Source organism: Bos indicus, chromosome 13, assembly GCF_029378745.1.
Source record: "Bos indicus isolate NIAB-ARS_2022 breed Sahiwal x Tharparkar chromosome 13, NIAB-ARS_B.indTharparkar_mat_pri_1.0, whole genome shotgun sequence".
NCBI classification, from domain to species: Eukaryota; Metazoa; Chordata; class Mammalia; order Artiodactyla; family Bovidae; genus Bos; species Bos indicus.
The window spans coordinates 2230351-2250812 of NC_091772.1; the positions used below are offsets into that span (position 1 = coordinate 2230351).

Below are 20462 nucleotides of genomic sequence, written 5' to 3' on the forward strand. Positions count from 1 at the left end.
ACAGCCCTCAATTGAAAGGAGGACCCTGCCTCCCCACCTTCTAAATCAATAACTGTATAATACCTTTCTTACCAGGTGAGATCCAGTAATGTGTAGTGTGATAGATTTTACCTATATGAGTTTTAGAATGACACTAGATATCTGGACATTTTTAGATAGAATGAAGAATTTGCTTTACTGGATGTTTTTACATCAAATGTAGTTTCTTTTTCTATGCTCTGTGATCTAATGTACTTTTTTTCCTATCTGTCTACCTCTATAGGATCCCAAAATTTTGGCTGCTCTTGAAGCTCTTGGCAAATCAGAAAATGATCTGGAAGGGCGGATAGTTTGCGTCTGCAGTGGTGCAGATCTGGTGAACATCAGTTTCACGTACATGGTGGCTGAAAATCCAGAAATAACTAAGGTATCCTCCGTGACACAGCCTCCTTCCATTCCCATATGGACATGTGTGGTGCACATAATTTTTCATGTATAATGTCATTTTGATATATATTTTGAATTGTATAATTTAATTTAAATTTTAAAGAAAGTTTCCACTGCTTGTTAGAATGTTGCCCTAAAAAATTCAGCAAGCACAATACCCTTTCAGCGTGTCACTCACGAATACCAGCAGCCTAAACACTGACTGTGATATGTTATACGAACCTCTCTAACCAGAATGTACACAAGAATCATCTGGGATTTAGTAAAAATGCAGATTCTGATTCAGTAGGTCTGAGGTGAGGACACATTCTCCCTTTCTAACAAGCTCGCAGTTGATGCTGATGCTACTGGTCTGAGAACCACAGTTTGACTAGCAAAGAGTTAGATCAGCACTACCCAGCTGAAATATAATGCAAGCCACAGATGTAGTTTAATTTTTCCTGGTAGCCAGAGGTAAAATTAATTTCATTATTTTATATTCCACATAGAAGTGATACCATATGGCATTTACCTTTCCCTGCCTGGCTTACTTCACTTAGTGTGATCCTCTCTTAAGCCCATCCATGTTGCTGCAAATGGCCTTATTTCATTCTTTTTTACGGCTGAGTCGTAGTCCGTTGTATGAATGTACCACATCGTCTTTATCCATTCCTCTGTCAACGGGCGTTTAGATTGGTTCCATGTCTTGGCTGTTGTAAGCAATGTTGCTCTGAACACAGGGATGCATGTATCTTTTTAAATTCTGGTATGTCATTTTGTAACCCAATATGTCATTTTAGTAGGAAATCAATATATAATCAATTAACATATTTTACATTCTTCTGTTCATACAAAGTTGTCAAAATATAATACGCATTTTCAGTTCAGATGAACTGCATCTCAGTTGCTGCATATGGGTGTGGCTACCCTGTTAGTGCACGTCTAGATAATTCGTACCCACCCTGCCTGTAAGCTATGAAAGTGTTGGGTTATGATCCATCTTAGTACCATAAGCAGCCTACCATTGCCCTGGCAAGTGAGTCTTAAAGAAATATTGCCCAAAGTAGAAAGCCTCGAATGTCATTCACTCTCCTGCACGTTGTCTGTCTTCAGGCAGTATTACCTGTAGATAGAGCACCATTATCTTTGCGTAAAATGTGTGAAGAGGCCTGGGCCTCTGCTCTTCCATGGCAGAGATCTGGGTTTGGGAGACTGGGAGGTGGGCATTTTATTTTCCCATTGATCCTGCAAGTAGAAGCTCAGTACAGGGTTGAATGAGAAAGGTCATCATTAGAAATATTGAACTTTAGAGCCCTCAGGGAATATCCAGGTAAGATTATTTGATGAAACTGAGATGAGAAGACTTTACCCTGGACCCAGAATCAAGGGGTGCAGAATTGAGTTCTACAGATACTGAGACCTTCAAGACTCACCCTCACAGATACTGAGACTGTCAAGACTCTTTCACCCTCACTCACAAAGTGTGGTCCACTTTCTAGCTGCACACACTCAGTGGGAACTCCCTGCACATTAGAATCTTAGGCCCACATAGACCTACAGATCCAGAATCTTCATTACTAACAAGCTCCTCTGCACCCCTCTGCCTGCCCAGTGACTCATATGTGCAGTAAAGTTTGAGAAGCTCCCAACTGTGGCTCTGGGTCCAGGCAGGAATGGATGTTTCATATGACATGAGAGCCTTTGCTTCTGTACTTGCATGGCTTGGTTGGTTTTATGCTGCTTTTCCAGATCACCTCGCTTTGGGAGAACAGACGTTGCTTTCAATATTGTTCTTTCATTACGGTGCTCAGATCAACACCCATTTGGATGGTTTCTTGAACCCTGCTGATCTAAACAAGCACTGTTTCTAGTGCACACTAATGTTATTTGCTACAAAGGTCTTTCTGGTTGCTATTTGCCATAGCAACATTCAAACCCAGAAGTCCATGCTGATCACCCAGAAAGAGAAAGACTTGTTAACCAGACAGATATTTAGATGCTTGAAATGTTGCAAAATGACAGTTCTGTAGACCTGTGTCATGTCTTTTGTCAACTTGTCGTATTACAAGAAACCCTATGACTCATATGACCTTAAGAATCTGGGATAGGGAACAAGTTGCCTGGCCGCACATCCTGCCTCTTCCTCTTCCCAGTTGAGTGACCAAGACACGAGAGTGGCCTCGCTGAACCTCACCTGCTTCATCTCAGAATGGAACAGCATCACAGTGCCTGCTCGTAGGATTGCTATGTAGGTTACAAGATGCGTTACGTGGAAAGTGCCTGTGCCTTTCTCATCGAAAGCCCCCAGTGTACATTCACTGTTCAGATCACAGAGTCCTAGAATTTCAGAGCTGGAGGTGGAACTGAGACACTGCATTTTTCAGATGTAGAAGAGGAAGCCAAGAAGTGAAAAGAACTCGCCTGAGTCTACCCAGCAGGCTAGGCCAGAGTCCAGCCTAAAAGTCAGCCTTCTGATTTCTTGTGTGATACTGTCAACTCCACCCCGTCCCTGAGCAAGTACAGCCCTGGGAAGGTGGCTCGGATCAGTAGATCGAAATGTCCTTACTTCCATGCTTTGATTGCTGCAGTCTTGTTTTACTTAAGAGCCATGGTCTGAACCCTATAGTCACAAATACGTGATATATAAGTCTGTGTTCCAGGGCAGAAGTCTATACTTAAAGATAAGATGTGGGGTTTTTTGTGGTGATACCATTTTGACATGAATACAACTTAGGAGCCCAGGATCATGGGACCATAGAACAGCTCTTAGCTAGCGATATTCTGTTCACGTTATCACAGAAGTCAGTTAAAGCAAACCATCATTTTTAAAAATTACACTTACAGACCTTAAACACTCTTATGGCAGGCTGAGCTTGGGTTGGAAAAGAATTTCCAGACACAGAGCCTTTCAGAAGGGAGTGAGTTTATTAAGAACACAGAGCAGAGATAGCTTGGGCACTGCGAGTGCAGCAGGCCAGACTCCTGACGGACCAGGGAGAGGCGACACTTTCCGTGGGTTAGTAGCCGGTTTTTATAGCCTCAAGACAAAGCAGATTCCTGCTGGAGGCTTGGCTTTAGGTGACTGGTTAAGGCATGATAGGGTGATCATGGGGTGGCATTTTTGCTGAATTTGGTGTCAGGAAGCTGGTTGGTGATGATCAGGGGGCCTTTGGGGCCACGGTTACAAAGGGGCTCGGTCAGCTTCAGAGGTGCCCTTGGCTCTGGGCTCCACTTCTGTGGCCTTGGCGCAAGGCCTCACACCTGTGGCCTGGGACAGAACTCCACAAAGACGCTATTCTAACTTGAAACATATAGATTTGGTACAGTTGTTGGCCAATCTTTTAATGTTAGGGCCAAAATCTTTGCATTCAGTTTGGGTCTATTGGTTGTGGTTGATGGATTTTTTGCCATGTGTGCTCAGGCTTGTCCAACTCTTTGTGGCCCTATGGACTGTAGCCAAGCAGGCGCCTCTGTCCATGGAGTTTTCCAGGCAAGAATACTAGAGTGGGTTGCCATTTCCTACTCCAGGGGATTTTCCTGAACCCAGGATAGAACCTTTGTCTCTTGCATCTCTGAATTGGTAGGCAGATTCTTTACCGCTAGCACCACCTGGGAAGCCTTTTTTTTTTCCACTTGTACTTCACCCATAATGCATTGTCTGAAATATCCAGTTTGTTTCTTTAAAACACAACTGAGTCGACTTTAAAGACATTCTTGGAGCAGTTAAAGAACAGAATCCTCCAATTGACTAACTTCTTTCCCTAATCTTTTAGTTGTCTCATTTACATAGAACTCGAGAAAAAATTCTTCGCAACTTACCTTTAAAGAAATCTTCCCAAGTATTCACTGAAAGAACCAGCCACCCTCTTTCCTTCCACAAGCATTTTTTACTGATTGATGTAGTTTTTATTACAAACAGGTATAGAAATAAACATAAATAACTCATGGTACTCATGCAAGATGAGAGCAGAAACTTACAAAATGTTGAAAAATAGCTTATTAACTGTGAGGATTAGCCATTCCCTGGGTGGTCAGAATGTTTTGATTGTTTTATGCCATCTGACAAGTCTTGGTCTGCCCAGTGATATAGAAGTTTTAAGAGGCTTTCTAGTACAGACCTTGCTTAGGAGTATTTATTTGAGATTCTTGAGTCTATTCTTAATTCCTGGGCTTGTATGATACTTACAGTCCAATGATTCTGAAAAATTCACTTAACCAAACATTGAATCCAGGCAGATGGGATTCATCAATTCATGTCCTGTTGACGGAGGACCAGCTTTCCCATGTGGGACCTTGCCTGACTCTGTGAAAGTCATCTTACTTCCTTGTTCCTCCACTTCCTAAAAGGTTTCTCTGATATCTTTTCTTATTTCAAGTGGGTGTTTTAAGAGTCAATAACATTTAATGTGAAGTCTTACTTTACTAGAGTTAAGGTTTCAAATAAATACAAAATATTTTCACAGTACCTGAGACAGTGAAAATGACGGTGCATTTTCTTGTTTAGATAAAAGATGCTGCTGCCAAGTTGCCTTCTCGAGATAAAAGATGACACTTGTATAAAAAACACCCTTATAGCTCATCTTGTCTTTTCTTCAGCCATGCCCTCTGCTTAAAGAGTAAATAAGCTTGCCTAGTCCCTCTACCGGAGAAGGCAATGGCACCCCACTCCAGTACTCTTGCCTGGAAAATCCCATGGACGGAGGAGCCTGGTGGGCTGCAGTCCATGGGGTCACGAAGAGTCAGACATGACTGAGCGACTTCACTTTCACGCATTGGAGAAGGAAGTGGCAACCCACTCCAGTGTTCTTGCCTGGAGAATCCCAGGGACGGGGGAGCCTGGTGGGCTGCCGTCTGTGGGGTCACACAGGGTCGGACACGACCGAAGCAACTTAGTAGCAGCAGCAGCAGCAGTCCCTCTACCTCTTTAACAAGATTTGAGCTCAATTTTATAGAGCTTTCTCCCCTATGGAATAAATGTCTGATAGGATCCTAAACGTAAGGCCACATCAAACCTTCCAGCCACATCCTTCCAGTTGCTGAGGCCACGGACACTCTCCTCGTGTGTCCTGATCGGTCTGTTAGCAAACACTCTGTGTCTAGAATCTAGCTGATTCTACCATCACCATCACTGCAGTGGTCTCCAACTCAATACCATTTCTCCCCTAATTCTCTGCCTTGACCTTACCTGTTGTAGTCTGTTCCCAAAATAGCAGTTGGAAGGATGTTTCTAGGAAGTAATTCAGATCCCATCACTGATGCTTAGAATCCTCCAAGGCTTACGGGGCCTTAAAGAGTCCCTTCTGACCTCCCTTCCTCTGGCTGCTACCACCCCCCTCCCTATTTCCTTCCAGCCTCGGGAACTTCACCTGTGCATAGGATTCCTTTTGCCTGGAACACGCGATTCCCCAGTTACATGCAGCGCTTCCTCCCTCACATTTCTCTGCTGGAACCTCACCTTAGCTGCCTGCCGCATCTCCCCTCAGCACATGCTAACTCCTTGTCCTGCTTTATTTTCCTTCGTAGCGCGTACCACTACTTACACGCCATACGTTCACTTATTGCCTTCCCATTCCCTGCTACATCCTAGCATCTAGAACCTTCAGCGCCTGACATGTAATCAGTGCTCAGTACATACATTTTGTTGTTTTGTGTATATAAAGTGTTTTTATGTGGGCCATCTTTAAACTCTAGTGAATTTGTTTCCATATTGCTTCAGTTTTATGTTTTGGTTTGTTGGCCACGGGACATGTGGGATCTGAGCTCCCCAACCAGGGACTGAACCTGCTCCCAAGGGAAGTCCCTTTATATATATATATATCAGATCAGATGCTCAGTCGTGTCCGACTCTTTTTGACCCCATGAATCGCAGCACGCCAGGCCTCACTGTCCATCACCAACTCCCGGCGTTCACTGAGACTCACGTCCATCGAGTCAGTGATGCCATCCAGCCATCTCATATATATATATATATAATTTCCAGAATGACAAAGAAACATGTAACAGTGGCAGCCTCCTGGAGTGGAATCAGACGCAGAGAGAAAGATGTTTGTTTTTCTCTTCTCGCTTGTCTTTTTTGGTATGATTTATTTTTTCTTTTTCATTATTAACCTTAATTTGTATTGGACTATAGCTGCTTTACAATGTTGTGTTAGTTCCCGCTGTTCAGCACAGTGAATCAGCTGCATGCACACATACATCCCCTCTTTCTTGGATTTCCTCCCCATCTGGGTCACTGCAGAGCACTGAGCAGAGCTCTCTGAGCTGCACAGCAGGTTCTCATTGGTTGTCTATTTTATGCATAGTATCTACAGTGTATATGTGTCACTCCCTGGCTCCCAGTTCATCACACCCTCTTTCCCCCTCAGTGTCCATACATTTGCCCTCATTTTATTGAGGTTTATGGTCTGAATCCATAAACTCTAACCTAGGTGATAACCTTAAAGTTTTTTACAGTTTAGCTATAATAAAAGCTAGGAGAATGATGTTTGGATAAGAAAACCAAGAAAATGTGATTCAATCATAATCCAAAATGTCTGGGATTCCATGGCATTATTTTTAGAGTCACTTTTCAGGATGTAAGGGGGCTGTTGCTGAGGATCCATGACAAGCCTGGAGGCTGTAACCCCAGTGTCTTGACCTCTTTCCAATTGAGATCATTATTTTCTGCTTCCCTAAATCCTTCCTGTCATTCCAGTTAGAAAACTCTGCTTTCATTTCCTCTCCTTAAAGGTCTTCTGTTAAAAGGAATTGCTAGCAAATTGCTGGTACTTTTTCCTCAAATCCGGTATGCCTTTGGGTAATCGGTGTGTCTGATTGGTCACATAACCTAAAACATCTATAAGTAAAAACAATTGCATGGAGGAGATATTTCCCATTTTTTTTCTAAACTGTATGTAATAGAGCTTTTTTCTGAATCCTCCTCATCTCTCTGCCACTGTTTTACGATAAACCCTATTGTGCTGTGTGCTTAGTCGCTCAGTTGTGTCCAACTCTTTGCGACCCTGGGGACTGTAGCCCGCCAGGCTCTTCTATGCATAGGGATTCTCCAGGCGAGAATACTGGAGTGGGTAGCCATTCACTCCTCCAGGGGATCTTCCCAACCCAGGGATCGAACCCAGGTCTCCCATGTTGCAGGCGGATTCTTTACTGTCTGAGCCACCAAGGAAGCCCATAAACCCTACAAAAAATGCCAAATATTGTAATAAACTTCTTTAGTTAGAAGAGAAATTTGGTTTCTCTGATGTATTTTTTTCTCTCTTAGGATACAACTAGCGGGGGAAGATTTTGTCTCTGGCATGTTGAAGGGAGTTCAGATGTCTTTCATTTAGTTCCAGCTGGTGCTACAGAGCAAACTGCAAGCACAGTCACTGTTCATAAGACTGAAAGGCAACCCTCTTTGAAAATCTCCACAAATAAATATGTTATTTTATACCAAGTTGAATTTTATTTTGATTACAAAAATAAGCTGTTATTATGAAGTTCAAAATGCACAGATTTGGATTTGAGTTTAGACAACTTCCAGACTGCTCATCATACTTTCTGTAGGTTGTAAATATTTGGCAAACTCCATAAATTATGCTTTGTAACCAAGTCATCAAATAAACCCATGATTGAATACTGTAGAAAGTAAATTACAAAAATGTTGTGTCTTCTTCTTGTAGACAAAAAAGATAAGGTCAGATAGTTTATTACAGGTAATAAAATCGTATTTTAGTCAATTGGATTGAATGTCAGAATCACTCTGCTGAATTGAAATTATGTTGAGTGGAAGAATCACTGCAAAAGTTCTTGGAGAAGGGATTTATTCTTTGTTTTGTTAAGGAAGAAAAATCAAGTTCACATTTAGTCAGTGCTGGCTAATGGCTTTGCTCACACTCTGCAGAGCTCCCCTGAGATTTCCAGGTGGTGCTAGTGGTAAAGGGCCCACGTGCCAAGGCAGAGACAAAAGAGACTCGAGTTCGATCCCTGGGTCGGGAAGGTCTCTTGGAGGAGGGTGTGGCAACCCACTCCGTTATTCTTGCCTGGAGAATGCCATGGGCAGAGGAGCCTGGCGGACTGCAGTCCATAGGGTCGAATTGCAAAGGGTCACAAACACCACTGAAGCGACTTAGCACTCATGCAGAGCTCCCCTCCTTTCAACTAGGTCCTCTACCCATAGGCAAGCACTGACCTACTCAAAGGGATCTAACCAGAAGCCTCACCTGGGACTTTCTTAAAAATGCAAATTCTTGGGTCTTATGCCAGCCTAATAAATCTGAAATTCTCAGAATGGAGCTCAGCTATCTGTTTTGTTTCTCTTTTTGTTAATCAAAGTGTAACTGATTAATATAACAGTTATATTAATATACAATGTTATAAACAATTAAGATAAACAATGGTATGTTAATTTGAGGGCACATCATCGTGATTCAGTATTTTTACAGTAATATTTTAACTAGCCTCCCAGGTGATTCTGATGCTGGATGAAGTTTGAGTCCCCATTTGCTTAGCATACAAATGGACTTAGTCCAAATATTTTAGCCACTTTGAACCCAAACAAGTTTTTATCAAATTAATTGACGGCAGCAGTCAGGTGAATCTATGGACCTACTGATTCCTGTGGCCTTACCAGAAATGGTTAGAATTCACTAATACAAAAAGCATGATTAAAATGAATTTACTTCTGTGACCCTAGGTGGGAAAAAGCTATTTCTTGAAGTGTAGTTTTAATTGTGTTAGCTATCCAGTGGTTCTCAAAGTGTGGTCCCTGACCAGCAGCTTCAGCGGTACCTGGGAACTTAATCCAAGATGTGAGATCTTAGGCTCTGCCCTAGTGCTCAAGTTGAGGAGCTCAAGGTTAGAGCTGCTGCCCTGCAGAAAAGCTCTGTAAGGAGTTTCTCCTGCTTCTCTTGCAGAGCAGCCTTGAGGAACTTGCATTTACTGGTTTGAGGAACTTGCATTTACTGGTTTGCTGCCTAGGCTCACCTGAGCCGATGCCTGCTGAATGCTAAAGGAGCTCAGTTGTAAATCTGCATTTCCTATCCATCGTCCAAGCCCCAATATACTAATTGATTTAAGTTCTTCACCACATTGTCTCATGGTTTTTTGAGGCTCAAGTTTGGGATGGGGTGCGTGTATATGAGTGTGTGTGTGTGTGTGTTTCGTGTTTCCAAGAGTGAATGTTGGCATGCTTTTGTTTTATTTTTTCTTGAAACCATCCCGAATTCATGAGAAGCAAATCATGAGGGGCAGTAAAAAGTTTTCTTAAGGACAAGCTGTGAATTGGAGCAAATGGGTGGATGCGTATTTGTGAGCTTTAAGTGTCCCCATCTCACCTAGGTGTTTTCTTCTTGCCAAAAAGAAAGTGGGGCTCATTTGCTTAATAGCTGGGTTGAATGTGGAGACCATGAAATTCTGAGCCTTGGGAGGGTCGTATGCATCAGTGCATGTGGAGTGGGTAACACTTGTCCTGGGGGCCTCCGTGGCCACCTGTCATCTTTGCCCTCCCTTCCTCCAGCAGTTCTCATGCTCCTCTTGCCAGACTGTCTGTCCCAGGATCCAGGACTTAGTGTCTGACCCATGGTGGTGCTCTTTGCACTCTGAAATTATTTCTTTATCTCTGTATTATCAAAAATTAGTTCCTTTAGACCAGAAGTTGCTGACCCAGATGCCTACGGGAGCCAGGGAGATGATGTGAGTAATGGAAAGGTGCTGGGAGACAGACAGGAATGGAATAGGATGTAGCGAAGTGAGGGGTACATACCCCATCTGGGGGCACTTACCTCTTGCCAGTTTTCCAACCATCAGAACATGGCCCAGAGGTTGCTAGATGGTTGTTGGTGGTGTTTTTTCCATGAGATACTGGACATCTGGATTTTTTACATGAAATTTCCTGATGTTAAAATGTTGACAAATATATTCATTTTTGTTAGCGCTGTGCGTGTCGAATAGCAAACTTCTCTGTGGATCATTTGGAACCTCAGCTCGAGACAACAGCCGGCATGCAGCATGGATGAACTTGCACTAAAGTGAATGCTAATGTTTGCATAATATGTTTACCTCACTGACATTTAAGTGAAGATGCTCTTTGTGTCTTTTTTCCTTCCTTCATTCAGTTGTTCATCCTAGAATTATTTTTTGATGAATTATAAATGTGGGCAAATCATTTCTTCTACATGGGCTTTCTTATCCTCATTTTTAAAAGAAGAGAGTTATAGTGAATGACCCTTGAAGTTACTTTCCCCTATAAAGACATGGAATTTCTTTACAAAACAAAAACGTGTACTAGATGCCAAGGAGGGTACTAATTAGTTGCTTGGATCCCTGTGTCTAAACTGAAGATTCTTTGGATGTAACAGAAGGTCATGGCTTGAGTTGTAGGAAGGATGCAACATGATCTTGACCTTCTAAAAAGATGATCATTTTAGTTGCTCAGTCCTGTCTGACTCCTTGCGACCCCATGGACTGTAGCCTGCCAGGCTCCTCTGTCCATGGGATTTTCCAGGCAAGGATACTGGAGTGCATTACTATTTCCTCCTTCAGGGGATCTTCTCAACCTAGGGACTGAACCCGAATCTTTTATGTCTCCTGCCTTGGCAGGGAAGGTAATGCGGTAATAACATCAGGCTCAGAGCACTGCTGCTTAAAGTGAGGTCTGGACCAGCAGGGTCATCATCACCTGGGAACTTAGAAATGTAGGGTCTCAGGCTTATCCTCAGACCTGCTGAATCAGAGTCTGCATTTGCACAAGATCTCTAGGTGCTTCCTTTACACATTCAAGTTTGAGAAGTACAGTTGTACCTCCATATCCACAGGGAAATGGATCTAGGAACCGCCCCCCCAACCCCTGAATATACCAAAATCCACAGATGCAAGTCCCTTGTATAAAATAACATTGTACTGTTGACCCTCAAATCTGTGGGTTCCACATCAGCAGACATCAGAGGGCCAGCTCTGCGGAGGTAGGATACAAGGAAATAAGTCGTTCTTGCCTTCAGCAGTTACACAAGGAGGAAGACTTGAGAAATGTGTGAAATCAAGAGACTGTTCCAGGTGAAATTGGAGATTTTAAATCTGATTAACTGAGAGCATGCTGCTAAGATCATCAGAAATTGAGGGCCCAGTTACTTTGGGGCAAGAGAGGAAGAGACAGTGAATTTAGAATACGTTCTCTGAGGGATGTGAGTGTCCCGGACTTGCAGTGGTCACACGGTGTGAAGGAGCTCACTGGCTGCTCATCTGCAGGCTGGCCCTGACCTCCTGTCTCTGTGTTCCCCATCTCTACACCCCTTAACTTTCCAAAGGCGACTATCTTTATTTTTTTAAACACCCCCGCCCCAGTTTCTTAAATCATCAAATGTGGGGTTTTAGTGTTATTTTTCTTAGTAAAACTCCTTACCAAAATGCACGTGCAGGAACCCAGCCCTGGAGCTGGAAGAGGTTTCACTGTGGTTCTCAGGCGCCTTGTTGCTTTCATCAAGAAGGTTTCCTTGGGGTCACAGGGGGAGCAAAGTGAGAAAGAAGCCTCCAGTGAGACCTGTCACAAGTGAATGCAAGTGATATTCACAAGAAATTAACTGTTTTAAGTGAACATTTTAGTGCCATTTAGTACATCACCTGGAGAAGGAAATGGCAACCCACTCCAGTCTTCTTGCCTGGAGAACCCCATGGACAGAGGAGCCTGGCGGGCTGTTGTTCGTGGGGTCACAAAGAGTCAGACGTGACTCCGTGACTGAGCACAGTGTATCAGTGCTGTGCAGCCATGACCGCATCTAGTTCTACAACGGCATACCCCTCAAAGAAAGACCCGTGTCCGCTTAAGGAGTGCCCCCTTCCCCCAATTTACAACCCCCATACTCACTCTAATGTGTCTCTTTAATGGGCACACAATTTTCTCTTTATTAAGTTCGGCTCATGCCAGTACAATTTAACGTGAAAGTGAAAGTGTTAGTCGCTCCGTTGTGTCTGACTCTTTGCAACTCCATGGACTGTAGCCCACCAGGCTCCTCTGTCCATGGCATTTTCCAGGCAAGAATACTGGAGTGGGTAGCCATTCCCTTCTCCAGGAGATCTTCCTGACCCAGGGATCGAACCCAGGTCTCCCGCATTACAAGGCAATTCTTTACTGTCTGAGCCACCAGGAGAGCAGTTTAACATAGTACTATATTTTATCATTAACGGTTTTATCACATGTATTTTCTTGGCCTTTAAAATGTTTTCTTGGGCTTCAATGTAAGTCCCCATGACCTTTAAGGTGGGTTTTCTAGGTTGTTGCCTCTCTTGCTTCTCTGGAAACCTCTCAGCCTCTTCTGTTCCAAACGCTGTGATCTTCACAGGGGACATGTTTTCTCTGCTGAGGTTTCATGAACTCGAAGGTTTCCTGAGAAAAGACTCAGCCCTGGGCCCAGCCTGCAGTCACTCGGGTTGCCCTAATTGCAAGTGTTATCAAATGACTCTGCCAAGGGAATGCAAAATGAATTACTCTAATTGTACCAGAAGTTTGAATTTCACCTTTTGGCCCCTGGGACAGAAAAATGTCACTAGCTGTAAATTGCTTCTCCATTTACCACATAGCTCCAGTTTTTACTGCTAGCAAAAAAAAAAATGTCGTTGGATACATAATGTGTGTGTAACATGGGCCTACATGTGTTTGTGTGTTTTCTTATCTTTGGTGTATAATTGGAAGACGGGACACGTGAGGAGGTGGGTTGGCAGTGCCTGAGATGAGACTCTCTTGCCTCTAAGGAAATAATTTAATAATCATAATAGCGCAGTCCATGGGCAGATCCAGCCCTCTGCTCTGACTTTTTTAAATGTTTATTTTGTTTATTTGGCTGTAGCGGGTCTTAGCTGCAGCACACAGGATCTTCAGTCTTCATGGCAGCATGCAGGGCTTTGGTTGCAATTTGTGAACTCTTGGTTGCAGCATGTGGGATCTAGTTCTCTGACCAGGGATCAAATCTGGGCCTCCTGTATTGGGAATGTGGAGTCTTAGCCACTGGACCACAGGGAATTCCCCCTCAGCCTGATTTTTGTATAGCCAGTGAGCTAAAAATGGCTTTTAAATTTTGAAAAGATTATTAAAACAAAACGTAAAAACTGTACAACAGAGAGCTATATGTGGCTCCCAATTCCTGAAGTATTTATTGCCTGGCTCTTTACAGATAAAGTTCACTGGCCCCTAATAATTATAAGAAGAACAGCAGCAGTGAAGTTTTTATTTTATATTGGATGCTAGATACCGTTCAGAGTGCTTGGCAGGCGTTATCTCCTTTAATTCTCAAAACAGTCCTGTGAGATGGATTATTCTCTTTTGCAGAGGAAGAAATAGGCCCAGAGAGTTGAGTAGCTTGCCCAAGTTCACACAGACAATAAGTGGCGAGCTGGTGTCTTGAACCCAGGCACTGGGCCCTGGGTCCCGGGTCCACTCCAGGTCCTGTGTTCTGCACACGCTCTGCTGAAGCTCCCAATTGGAGGACTAGTCTCTTCCACTTGTAGCACAGTGTGTTGTTGCTGTACTTTTCAGGTAACCGTTTAATGTCAATATTTCTGGGAAGTGTGGTCATAGGGCAGTGCTCCCGAAATCGGAGGCCTGCACAGTGTTTTCCGCAAAAAAGTCCACGTGCAAAGAAGGTTCTTTGGTCAAATGAGCATGAAGAAGCCTTGTTTAGCAGAATTTCTTTACTATAGCTATCTCATAAGCAGTGATATATTCTCATACCAGTCTCAGCCAGGAGGAGGGACATTCAGTTTTTTTTCCCCCAAATGGGTATGCATTCATTCATTCATTCATTCCTATTGAAGAGACACAATATCTTTCAGAACTACTGTTTTGCAAAGAAAAAAGTAAGCAAATGATGTCATAGAGGCATTGCTCAGCCCAATATTTTCCCAGATGTGTCAGAACAATCTAATGCAGACAGTCATTCATCTTTACCATTAACATCCTTTTTATTGTTTTCCTGCTGCCATGTCTCTTCCTTCCCTCCCCAATTTTTAGGGGAGAGAGCAGAGGAAGTGTGGGATTTTTTTCCATAAATGAAAGGAAATTAGATAATGAAACTCAAACCCTTTGATTTAAATTCTTTTTAGTACTTTTTATCTTGAAAGTCCTGTTTGGTTTGTGGGATTACCTGTACATTTGATCAGCCTGGACTGATCGGTGATGTTGCCTGGAAGTATAGACAGACAGAGGCTCCGTGACTGATGATACTTTCAGACCCTCAGCAGGTAGCATTTGTCTGCACGTCAAGTGGTGTTCATTTTGGCATGGCTTAATTTGCTAGTGTTGTCAACTGACATGTGTCAGGAGAAAAAGTGACCTCAGAGATCTTAAATACAGGCATCAGCCGCAGAAACAATTTCATGAACACCTTTTAATTCATCAGCTCTTCTCCCATCCCTCACCACCAGGATTCTGCAAATCTGACAGTTGAGACCAAAAATGCACTCTTAGAAAACCGGTAGTTTCTGACCAGCATAAAATGATTTTGTGTTCTCTTAAAATCTTATAATTCTTCAATTATTTCAGAGTTCTCCATATGGATATAAAATATTGTTATGTAAAATAAACATGACATCTCATTTTCTTTTCTTTTTAAAAATGTTCATTTATTTGGTGGCATTGGGTCTGAGCTGCTGCGCATGGGATCCCGGCAGTTAGGCAGGGTCTTGTCCTTGGTGGAACATGGACTCTGTAGGTGTGGCACTCAGGCTTAGTTGCTCTGTACCATTGGTATCTCAGTTCCCTGACAGGGGATCAAACCCATGTCCCCTGCATTGCATGGTGGGTTCTTAACGACGGGGCCACCAGGGAAGTCCCTCTCATTTTCTTTTTGAATGTTGCTGCTCTGTGCCTTTTGAGCCATTAAAAAGCATCGTGTATTGCTTATAGTATGTTGTTCATTCAGAAAGCGCAAGTAAACACGAGCATAAATTTATTCTGAATGTATATATGTATGTGTGACTTAGGCTGGGTCTGTGAAATAGGCTGATAACAAGACAAATTAACAGGAGAAAAGGCATACAAATTAATTAAGTTTTCATTTTGTGTGCACAGGGGCATCACAGAAAGAAGTGAAGCCCCAAAGAGCAGTGAAATTTTAGAGTTCATATAGCATGTTAACAGGGGGTGGAGAGGGGGCAAGGGGCAGATGGTTTTTAGGGAAGATAAATGGGTCCTGAGGAGGACAGACAGGAGGTGTGGCAGTCCTGGATGATTTCTGTTTGGGTGTGGTGTCAACTTTTCATCTTCCGAAAGAGAAGATTAGTGTTGCTTCTGGGGAGAGTATGACAATCCAGTTCCATTGTGAGGCTCTGCTTTGAGGCAGATAAGGATTTCAGGAAAATTCAGCTCAAAATAATTCTTATGCCAAAATGGCATATTTGGGGGTATCATATCCTGATTCTCTCAACAGTATATTTATCGGAGTAGGTATCTGGAATGAGATGTGGTTATTTAGGATAAGATTCTGTAGGTCCAATAGAACATTGTTACAAGATATCAGACTGTCATGGGTAGAGTCAGGTGTGTGTGTGTCTGTGTGTGCTCAGTCATGTCCAACTCTTTGTGACCCCATGGACTGTAGCCCATCAGGCTCCTCTGTCCATGGAGTTTTCCAGGAAACAATACTGGAGTGGGTTGCCATTTCCTCCTCTAGGGGATCCTCCCAACCCAAGGATTGAACCTGCATCTCTTTAGCGTCGTGTATTGGCAGGCGGATTCCTTACCACAGATCCACCTGGGAAGCTCCAGAGTTACACTTAAGTGATGGAAAAATGGTGTCTTAGGAATGATAGTGAACAGAAACCCATTTGGAATGGGAATGTGACACTTCAGCTTCTGGGTGACGACCAAGAATAGCACAGTGTCCCCTCCTTCCTTGTGACTATTTAGAGGTTCTTTTCGACCTAGTGTGGTCAAGATAACCAGCCAGGCTGACAGACTGTTTTGACTATCTGTGAGTGCCTAAACTGATTTTGACTAGGAAAGTATAAATATTATGCAGGCCCATCCGTACAAAGAAGAGCAGATAGAAAGGTTTGTTTTGTGGAAGACTCAGACTATGTCAAGGGGAAAAAGGCTCTCGTTGTTCTTTTTTTCACCCCTTAATGTTCCCTTTGGAGAAGGCAATGGCACCCCACTCCAGTACTCTTGCCTGGAGAATCCCAGGGACAGCGGAGCCTGGTGGGCTGCCATCTCTGGGGTCGCACAGAGTCAGACATGACTGCAGCGACTTAGCAGCAGCAGCAGCAGTGTTCCCTTGGATTTGAAACTTTAATAAGAAGTATTATTGACTTTCAAAGGGCTTTGAAATCATTAATGGGGTTTTCCATCTGCTGATTTTTTTTCCCCAAAACCCACATTGGTGTTTGGACCCCTATTTCAATAGTTTGCTATTGTGTGCTTTGCATAGGCTCCTTAATTTAACCTTTCATCCTGAGTTTTATCAACTGACTTTGTCTAGGACTGCCAGCGTAGCTCCTTTATTATGCATGCAATTCTGTTCTGTCTCTGTTACCTTTGAGGCAGCAGTTAAGGTGACTTTCAGTTTTCTTTGCCTGGTTTTTATTGTCACCACCGTCATTGTCTGCCTGTGGGCCTTCTGTCCCATGCCGGGAGGGAGTTTTCAGCACTGACACTGGTCTCTTGCCAGCGTAGCACTCAATTCCTTTTACCTATCCTTATTTCTCTCCTTATTAGAACCAGGAGAAAATAGTTGACATGAAGGGAAAATTTGTTTTATTTTTTCCTTTTTAACATGATGTGGAAATTGGTCTATGGTATACAAACATTGGTAGATCTGCTGTTTACTTTTAGAATGGTTTTAGCATCCCAGATAAGCACAATTCAAAAGGAAGAATCTTGCCTAAATCACCAGCGTCTTCACTCTCCTGCTTTTACCCCTGTGCTGTGCTTAGTTGCTCAATCCTGTCCGACTCTTTGCAACCCCATGGACTGTAGTCCGCCAGGCTCCTCTGTCCATGGGGTTATCCAGGCAAGAATACTGGAGTGGGTTGCCATCCCCTCCTCCAGGGGATCTTCCCAACCTAGTGATTGAACCCAGGTCTCCCGCATTACAGGTGGGTTCTTTACCATCTGAGCCACCAGGGAAGCTTTTACCCCTGGGGTTTTCTAATTCCTGAACCAGGCTCTGCCTCAGTCCTGGGTCGAATACTCCAGGGTGCAAGACTTTAAGAACATGAGCGTTGTTTCCCAGCCCAAGGGGCAGATTTCATAAATGGTGCCTGATGGTTTGCATTGTAACAATTCTCAGGTGAGTCTGACACTGCTGGTCCCGGGACTACACCTTACAGAGCAAGTCTCAGTTAACTTGTGAGTTTAAGATGCCTCCACCATCTCCACTGTAGCCTTCTCTTTGAAAGCAAACACTGTATGATTAGAGAGGATGCTCCTGCAGCTTACCTTTTGAGAAAATTGCATAGCACATTTAGAGAGTGTCACAGGGTCTGCTGGTTTTTGCATTGAAATTTGCTACCTTGACTAAAAACCAAAAAGGATCACTGCAGATGGTGACTGCAGCCATGAAATTGAAAGAAGCTTGCTCCTTGGAAGAAAAGCTTTGACAAATCTAGACAGTGTATTAAAGGCAGAAAAATCACTTTACTGACAAAGTCCTTAGAGTCAAAGCCATGGTTTTTCCAGTGGTCATGTATGGATGTGAGAGTTGGACCATAAAGAAGGCTGAGCACCGAAGAATGGATGCTTTCGAACTGTGGTGCTGGAGAAGACTCTTAAGAGTCCCTTGGACAGCAAGGAGATCAAACCAGGCAATCCTAAAAGAAACCAACTCTGAATATTCATTGGAAGGACTAGTGCTGAGGTTGAAGCTCTAATACTTAGACCACCTGATGCAAAGAACTGATTTACTGAAAAAGACTCTGATGCTGGGAAAGACTGAGGGCAAGAGGAGAAGGAGACAACAGAGGATGTGATGGTCAGATGACATCACTGACTCAATAGACATGAGTTTGAACAAGCTCAGGGAGATAGTGAAGGACAGGGAAGCCTGGTGTGCTGCAGATTATGGAGTCACAAAGCATTGGACATGACTTACCACTGAACAACAAAAACAAGAAGAATGCTTCTGGAACAAAATCTAGAAATAAGATTGAGTTGAAGGAAAACAGCTCTACTTGAAGTGATGCTGACTGGAGGGACCAGTTATTTTAGGAGGACTACATGTATAGAGAAAGCCTAGAAGCTCAGACAGCAAAGTGTTGTCAGCTCTCAGGATGAGTAATGGGATTTGGAGTGGTCTTTACTCTTTGCTTTCTTTTTTTGCATTTTTATACACAGAGCATTTAAATATCATTTTCATACCTTAAAAAATTGCCAAATGTTTTTAAAGGAGAAAAAGCAAGATACATGCTCTGTAAATTCATGTATCTTTTGGTTTAGGTCTGTTATGTCTATGTCTCTATACATTTGGGGAGTTTTTTATTTATTTTTTGTTTTTTTTTTCCTCTGTAGAGAGTATTTTTTCATTAAATTTTTTATGTTTTTGCTTTTATACAATTTTAGAGGTTACTTTCCATTTACAGTTATTACAGAATAGCAGCTGTACTCTCCACGTTGTGCAGTATGTCCTTGAACCTCTCACGCCTGCAGTCCGTGCCGCCCGCTCCCCCAGCCCTCCACCTCTCCCCCTGCCCACTGGCAGTCACCAGCCTGTTCTCTGTGTCTCTGAGTTGGTTTCTTTTTTTGTTATTCTCTACATTTGGTTTTTAATGGGAAAGAGATTATTTTGTCTATGAGAGTCCTAGTGTTTAAGGGTGAGCCCAGACATTTGCTTGGAAAATGGACACTGTGGGGCCTGCATAACGAAGATAAGTGTGAAAGGTCCCAGAGAGACGGTGAGCGGGGAAAGTCCTCAGGGTCCATTCAGGCAGCTCCTGCTCTGCCCACCTTCCCCCTCCCCAAGCATCCAGCACTGGCCCCCGAGAGTCTCTCAAAGGATCCTTCCTTAGAAGGCCTGAAATAAGCTTTACGTTAATTTAGACAGAATTGGAAGAGCTGGAAAGTGAGAGAACAAGGGCCATTACAGCCTCCGAGGAGGTGCAGAAGATTGCGCATCGTAGCTGAATGGATTCTGTGGGCTGGTTCTCCTGCATCCAGGCTGCGTGTGCCCACTCAGGACCGCCGACCCAAGGGAAGACACCCAGAGTAGAAGGCATCACACCCTGAGCCACCATGGAGCCCGTGTGTGAGCTCAGTGCGTGTCGGGGAATAATCCTTCTAGAAATATGCAGCCCAAGGCTTTAAGATACGCCTTGTGGGGTGTTAGGTAGACTATTTACATATATGCTTATTTTCAGCAGTTCAGAAAACCATATCTAAACCGGCTTTTTTTTTTTTTTTTTGCTTCTGTTAATCTGGAAACATTCAAAGAAGTTGATATGCATTTATCTCATTTCTAACTTTACAACTAAATTCTAAGGTTCTACTGACACCTGCTGGCATTTCCTCTGTTTTATGTTTTAATAAGAACAAAACCAAAAAGCAAAACATTTAGCATATTTCCCACAGTGTTTTGGCCTTATTATGCCAAGTGTACATTAAGATAACAGACAGAAGGGAAGGTTGATGGATCTTTTCATGTCATGGAAGGAGATATGTGGATGACCCCTGAGGACAAAGTTCCCAGACACACGAAGGGCAGACAACCAAGTTCTGATTGCCTCTGCCCTGCACTGGCCACTGTGTGACCTTGGACAAGGCTGTGGACCTCACATTTAGTATCGAAAAGAGGAGAAACTGAAGCTTCCTCCCTGTGCTTGTGGGGACCGGGGGCATTTCTACTAAGTAAAGCGTGAGCCACGTCACAGGTGTGATGACCTCAAAGGTCACTCGCAAGGACTGTTCCATCACAATAAATAAGCAAATTTGTTACCACATTGTATTTTCAAAAAATGGATGAATGTCACTGAAGCCTCCTCAAAGTCCAGTCTCTCTGTTGTTTGTTTTTAGAAACAACTGAATCAGAATGATCTGAAAGAACCAATGAACAGTGTCAGAAATGGTCCACTTTTTTGCCCTCAGGAAACCATGGACTTTG

At 43.3% G+C, this 20462-nt stretch overlaps 1 protein-coding gene across 12 annotated transcripts in view; it reads left to right on the forward strand.

Annotated features, from left to right (window-relative positions):
- PLCB4 (phospholipase C beta 4) overlaps positions 1–20462 on the forward strand; it is a 485151-nt gene that overhangs the window by 326125 nt on the left and 138564 nt on the right. For all 12 annotated transcript variants that reach the window (XM_070800681.1, XM_070800689.1, XM_070800690.1 and 9 more), the window contains one exon: positions 263–406. In XM_070800681.1, coding sequence (XP_070656782.1) covers positions 263–406 — 144 coding nt within the window. The remainder of the gene's footprint in view (positions 1–262; positions 407–20462) is intronic.